The 6,522-nt window shown below is 62.5% G+C and overlaps 1 protein-coding gene across 1 annotated transcript; it reads right to left on the bottom strand.

Annotated features, from left to right (window-relative positions):
* Positions 1–2,736: 2,736 nt before the first annotated feature.
* KLF8 (KLF transcription factor 8) lies at positions 2,737–6,199 on the bottom strand (the record flags this gene model as incomplete). The annotated part of the gene is made up of 5 exons (XM_079541951.1): positions 2,737–2,918; positions 4,322–4,458; positions 4,549–4,651; positions 5,255–5,798; positions 6,131–6,199. The coding sequence occupies 5 exons, from the start codon at positions 6,197–6,199 to the stop codon at positions 2,737–2,739; spliced, it is 1,035 nt and encodes a 344-aa protein (XP_079398077.1).
* Between the last annotated feature and the right edge of the window lie 323 nt (positions 6,200–6,522).

The raw sequence follows: 6,522 nt of genomic DNA, 5'->3' as shown, positions 1-6,522 counted from the left end.
GGGGCTGAGCATCCCTGAACTGCAGCTGAGGGCAGCACCCACCTCTCACACTGTCCCCAGTCCTCCCCAAATTCACCTCCCATCAGGTGCAGCTGTTCTTGCACAGAGGCTGTGGGGAGCCCCATGCAGGAGGATCCCCAGGTTCCTTTTTGCCACCAGCAGCAGACAAAGCTCTGCAGGGCTGCCGGCTCCCCCCGCTGAAACCCAAAACCACCTCTCCTGCCTTCTCCTTTCTCCTGCAGCCATCGAACCTTTCCAGGGAGCCCTTCAAAGCAGGCGGCTGCCCCTCCTCTTGCTAAACCAGTCCGGTGAGTGTGGGCAGGAGGCCCCCGGCCCCCCAGCACCACGAACCAAGATGACCCCACAGCACTGGGCAACCCCACAGCCTGGGGGAGAAACGGGGCAAGGTCCCTATGTGGGGTCAAGCACTCACCCCCCACCTGGAAGATCAATGCCTGGAAGATTCCTATTGGGAAGAGCTATGGTGAAGCCAACCTGAAGTCTAGATCCCTGCTGCGGTCCAGGCAGGTTCTGCAGGTGCCATGGCCGCCTCAGCACAGCGTTAGAAGGACCGTGGATCAGGATTGCTGTCTCAAAGAGGAAGCAGAAGGCATAGGGATGGGTCTGGGGTCACCGAGCTCGGCTGGGACCCGTTTCTTGCCCCAAGGAACAAGTCAACCTGAACGTCTCTGGGGCTCACCTTGCCCTTGGCCTGGACATGTAGAGCTGGGGACCAGAGGGGGCTACTGGCTGGCTGCGAGGACGCGTTGTGGCTTCCAGACACATGGGGAAGTCATTTGTGAACATGGCCAGGCTGAGATGTTTACCTGCAGCCTCCAGAGCACATCTTGGAGGCCTTTCGGGTCCATAAGCCTCTCAGAGGAGGTCGTGAGGTGTGTGTTCCCATGCATCGGGCACAGGAAAGGGCCAGCAGCTTCCATAGAGACTCAGCAGGTCAAGATGGCCACCAGGCAGGTCCACAGGGACACGGCAGGCCTGATGTCGGCCCACAGGTTGGGATCCATGGCCAGCATGCCACAGCATGGCTCAGGAAGGTGAGGGAGCACCATGAGAGCCCGGGGCTCAGGAGGGTGGGCAGAGGTTCCCAGTGAGGATACTCAGAGCAATTAAAGGTGATTAGTGCCCTGAGGGCACAGGGGATGGGGTTGACAGAGACAGAGGATCTTAAGGGAGGAGGTGGGAGCCCAGCAGGACCCAGGCACCTTCCTCAAGCACAGGGCCATGCCCAGCCTGCAGTGGGAACTGACGGAGCTGTGATGGGCAGCTGAGACAGGCAGTGTGGGGATATGCACGTTGTGTTCTTCGTCTCTCCGTCATTGGTGCAGTCAATTTCTGCTCCACATATCAGCTCTCCTCTTGATGCACCTGGAGACAACATGGGTTGCAGCTAAAGCACCCAATTTAGGTTTTTGTTTTCTCCTTTTTTAGACCTCTTGCTTTTCAATAAAACCTCAGAAGAGGAACTCGGGAGCCCTGCAAAGGAGATGATGAAGCCCAGCCATGCTCGTCCCCATGCTCAACCTGCCGCTGCTGCAGCACAGACACACACCACCAGGCTCCTCTGCTTCCAATGTTATTCCCCTGTAGAAAAACGTCAAATGGTTTTGTACAAATATCACAGCTCAGGAGTTTTAAATCCCATGGTTTAAAAAAAAAAAAAAAAAAAAAAAAAAAAGCCAAAGAAATGTCCCCACTCCCTCACCCCAAAAGGTTCCACCACCATCCCACCCATCCTGGGCACATTTGCAGGACAGACCTTTGCTGTGGGCCATTAGTGGTGCTGGCCCCCATGCATTGTCCTTAGCTCCTGATCCGGGGCTGCATGGGTCTCCCCAAGGCTGCAGGAAAGGATGTAGGGCTGTTTCCCACCACCAAGCATTCAGATCAGATGGAGAGTGCTGCTCTGGGATAGGGAATGTGATGGGGACACACAGACACACATGCATACAGAGGAAAAGCCCCTAGGAGAGCCATGGACCGGAAGGGCTCTGCCTCCTCCCGAAGCTTTAGAGGAACTTTTTGAAGCTCCTCCCTTCAAGCGGCCCTGATGGTCACTGTCCCCTCACTGACCCTCCCCCCCTCCCCACAGCCCTCTGCCCTCCCAGCACAGGAGCTGGGCCAACCCCACAAAAACAACAATTACAATTACAAAGAAAAGTGCGTGGCCACAGTCCATAGGGAGGCTGATGCCTTTTTAACTTATAAATGGTTCAACTGTCCCATAGTCTCCGAAAACTGAAAGCCGGCGTGACCCCCCCCCTTTTCCCACCCCCCTTAGAACTCCATAAAATCACAGTTCCACGTTCCGCAGTTTCCCTTTTCCTGGTGGCGGTGTTCATACGGGTGGGTCAGGGTTCTTTCTGTCCTCCCCTTTTGCTTTTTCCTTTCTCCCCATCCCTTGGGGCAGGACGAGGCAATGCAGGTGGGCTGGGAGGAGGCAGACACAAGGCTGGACGTCTCCCCACCTCGGCTGTGGCTGCGTCCGCACCGCCCCTGGAAAGGTGAGCGCGCACGGCCGGGGTGAAGGCCGGGAGGCCGCGGCGAGAGGAGCCTCCGGGTGTCGCCAACGGGGAGGAGAGGTCCAGAAGAAGAGGCGCACGTTCCGGAGACCATCCCGCACCGGTGCAGGGCTCGCTCGCCGCCAGCCCCGCAGTCCCTCAGCTGCACGCAGGGAACGAGGCTGCCTCCGTCTCCCCGCTCCGCGTGCTGGGCTCCTCACATCATGATGTGCCGCCGGCGGTGCAGGGCCAGGTGGTCGGAGCGGGAGAAGCTGCGGTCGCAGTCCGAGCAGCGGAAGGGCTTGATGCCCGTGTGCTTGCGGAAATGCCGGGTCAGCTCATCGGAACGGGCGAACTTCCAGGTGCAGCCCTCCCAGGTACACTTGTAGGGCTTCTCGCCTGCGGGGAGCGGGGGTCAGCACGGAAGCGGGGTGTGCCCAGGCAGCCACCGCCCTCCAGCCCTCCTCGTCCGCCCTTCCCCGGCGTAGCACGGGCCGCGGGCGCCACCGGCTGGACGCCGTGCTATCTGGGGGCGTGCGTTAGATGCAATACGGTACCGCGCATAGAGAAGTGGCTCCCCGTCGCGGGTGTGCAGTAGGTGCAATACGGTAACGCCCCTAAAGCAGTGGTTTCCCAGTATAGGCGTGCGTTTTAGGTAACACCCCTTCACGCAGCGGTGCCCCAGCACGGCTGTGCGTCACGTGTGGCTGTCTATTAGCTGCACCATGGTAACACCCCTAAAACAGCTGTGTTGTTGCCTAGTTAGCTGCACCATGATCATAGAATCACAGAGTGGTTGAGCTGGAAAGGACTGTAAGCCCATTTGGTCCCAACCCCTGCTGTGGGCTGGTTGCTCCTCTCCAGCTCAGTTGGCCCAGGATCCCATCCCACCCGGCCTTGAAGTGCTCAAGGCACTTCAGAGCACTTCCAGGGATGGGGTACCCATAGCTCTCTAGGCAGCTGTGCCAGGGCCTCACCACCCTCTGAGTGAATTACCACCCAATATCTAAACTAAATTTCCCCTCTTGGTTTAAAACTGTTTCCCTTTGCCCTATTACTATCAGATCATACAAAAAGTTGCTTATAAGCACTTCATGTACTGGAAGTCTGCAATGAGGTCTCACTGGAGCCTTCTCCAGCCTGAACAGCCCCACCTCTCTCAGCCTTTCTTCATAGAGCTGCTCGAGTCCTCTGATCACCTTCACAGCCCTCCTCTGGACCTGCTCCTACGGATTCACGTCTTTCCTGTTTCCTGGTCTGCAGCCCTCAGTACAGTACTGCAGATGGGGCCTCACAAAGGGCAGAGCACAGGGGCTGCTCTCAAGCAGTTCTTCTCCCAGCCTGCGCACACACCTGGGATTTCCCGACGCAATCACAATATCTAGCACTTCTCCTTGTTGAACCTCATTAGGTTCCCACAGGCCCACTTTTCGAGCCTGTCAAGTCCGTCCGGCTGTCCTTCCTTCCCCGAGCAGCAGTGCCCTCGTGTGGCTGTATGCTCCCGTGCATTAGGAGCGCTACGGTAACGCCCCCTAAACGCGGCGCCCCGTGTGGGCGTATATTAGGTGCCCTACGGTACCACCCCCGCGGCGGTGGCGCGCAGCGCGGGCGCGCATTAGGGGCACTACGGTACCCGCTCGGAGCGGCAGCACGGGGCGTAACGGCGCCGCGCCCCTCCACACCCCGACCCCTCCCGGCCCGCAGCTGGGGCGGCGCCGGGGCAGAGCGCCCTGTTAACGCCCCCCCCCGAGCAGGGCACCGAGCTCCGCTGCCTCCCCCGATCCGCCCTCGCGGTTCCGTACCCGTGTGTATCCGCCGGTGGGCCTTGAGATGGGAGCTCTTGGTGTATACCTTGTTGCAGCCCTCAAAGTCACACTGGTGGATCCGCCGCTTCTTCAGGTCGGGGGAGTCGGCGCGGGGCAGGCGCGGCGTGGCGGACCTGGGGAAGGGCGGAGGGATGGCGGTGAGTGGCGGCCCCCAGCGGGCTGTCTGCCCCGGGGACGGGGATGGCACCCGCGGGCGCACTCACTCTCGCTGCAGGTCCTGGAAGGGCGCAGGGCCGCTCTCCGAGGCGCTGTCCTCGCTGTCACTCGGCATGTCCATGGGGTACATGGCGCCCGGGTCCATTTTCACTGCGGGGGTGGGAAAGAAAAGCTATTAAGGAGCAAGGGGGGACGGGCTGGGGGAGGCTGGTGAGCAAAGCACGCTGACAGACATCACCGACCTCCCAGAAAAGCCACCACGCCGCAGGGCTCAGCCCACCCCGCCGCAACCTACATCGATCTGGGGCAGAGAGGTGACTCCGTGCCGTGGGGGTTTAGCACAGGGCTATGGGGGATGGGGGGGGTGTGCAGCTTGAGGACACCTCTTCCTTCCCAAAGCAGGGAACGTCCAGGGCACCCCACCCTCGGGGAATGGGGACACAGCGGGGACTGAAAGCAGAGCTGGGCGGGACGGGCAGGCAGCCAGCCAGCCAGCAGCACCTCCCCGTCCCCTGCTCAGCACAGGCGGATGGCCAGGGCTGGGCTGCCTCTGGAGTTCTGTTGTCCTATGCTGGGGCCTGGGGACACCTTCTGGAAGTTAAGTCACCAGTGGTCCCGGGGAATCCTTGGTGGAGAAATGGGTTCCCTGCAGGGGATGTGTCCTACCAGATGGGGACACGTCTTACGGCTGTGACAGGACCAAGGCTGGGCCCACCGAACGGGGGGTTCCAAACACCTCAACAAGCCCCTTACCAGAGCCGGTGTTCTTGCCGTCGCCCCCGATGAGCGGGACAGTGATGGCGGTGACGCCATCGGTCGGCATGGTGGTGTAGACAACGGGCAGCGACTGCACGACCACGGGGATGGTCTGCAGGTTGCCCATCTTGCTAGGCAGGTTGACGGAAGGGATGGTGTGGATGACGTGCAGGATCTGCTGCCCGCCGCTGCCCTGCGACGATGCCAGAATGGAGCCGGGCGATAGCACGGCTGGGATGGCTGAGGTGGTGCCGAGCCCCGAGGACGCGATGGAGATGGTGGGCGCAGGGACCGGGGGGGCCACCAGCAGGGGCGAGGACTGCACGGGGGGCGGCGGCGGGGGAGCCTTGGACTTGTTGAGGGAAAGATCGACGGGCTCAGCCTGGGGCTGGCTGCAGTCGGAGGCCAGCAGCTCTTCGGGGGGCTCCGTCTTGATGTCGGTCAGCAGCACGGGGGGCTCCAGCGGCGCCTCGGCCAGCAGCGAGGACGAGCTCATCCTGGGGGCCGCTTTGCCCCGCCCCGAGCCTCCCGCCTGCCAAAACTGGGGGGAGCAGGGGGGTGTCAGAGCGCTCTGCACCCAGACGCCGCCCCGCTCATTCGTTAATTAACGTGCTCATCAGTTCACCAACTCGCTGCTCACCATAACCCACTGCGGGGGGGGGAAACCGGCAGCCCCGCACCTGTTCCAACCGCTGCCCCCACGCGCCTTTGTGATGGAGGGGCGGGGCCGGAGGGGGCCGGGGGCGGGGCCAACACCCATCCACCCCACCCCGCTCCCCTCCCCCGCGCCTTAAAGGGGCCGCGCTGCCCTCAACCGACCCTCCCAACCCCCCCCCACCGCACACACCCCTTCTTCTTAAAGGGGCCGCTCACCCGCCAGGCGCCGCGGGGGGGGCTCCTCCGCGAATGCGCGGCGCTCATCCCCTCGGCGGGCAGGATCATGCTCCCGGCCCGCGCCGCGCCGCTCCGTGCCGTGCCGTGCCGCGCGGGAGGTGCGAATAGCCTCACGACTCCACCCTGGCTCGGCCCGGGGTGGAGCTCCTTAAAAGGGCCCGGCCGCGGCGAGCTAGCAGCAGGGAGGGGTTGCGGGCACGGCCCGGCCCCGCGGGCACCGCACGGAGCCGCCCCCTGCAACCGCCCCAACGGGCGCGCGACCCCCGAACGCTGGGACCGCCGCGATGTACGAACCCTTCCCAGCCAGCCGACCCCCAGTTACGCACCTTGCTGCGGGCGCAGAGCGGCCCACGGCCCCGCACACCCACACC

This window comes from Tetrao urogallus (genome assembly GCF_951394365.1).
Source record: "Tetrao urogallus genome assembly, chromosome: 13".
Classification (NCBI taxonomy): Eukaryota; Metazoa; Chordata; class Aves; order Galliformes; family Phasianidae; genus Tetrao; species Tetrao urogallus.
The sequence above is the reverse complement of the archived record's forward strand: the minus strand, read 5'-3'. Positions and strand labels throughout refer to the sequence as shown.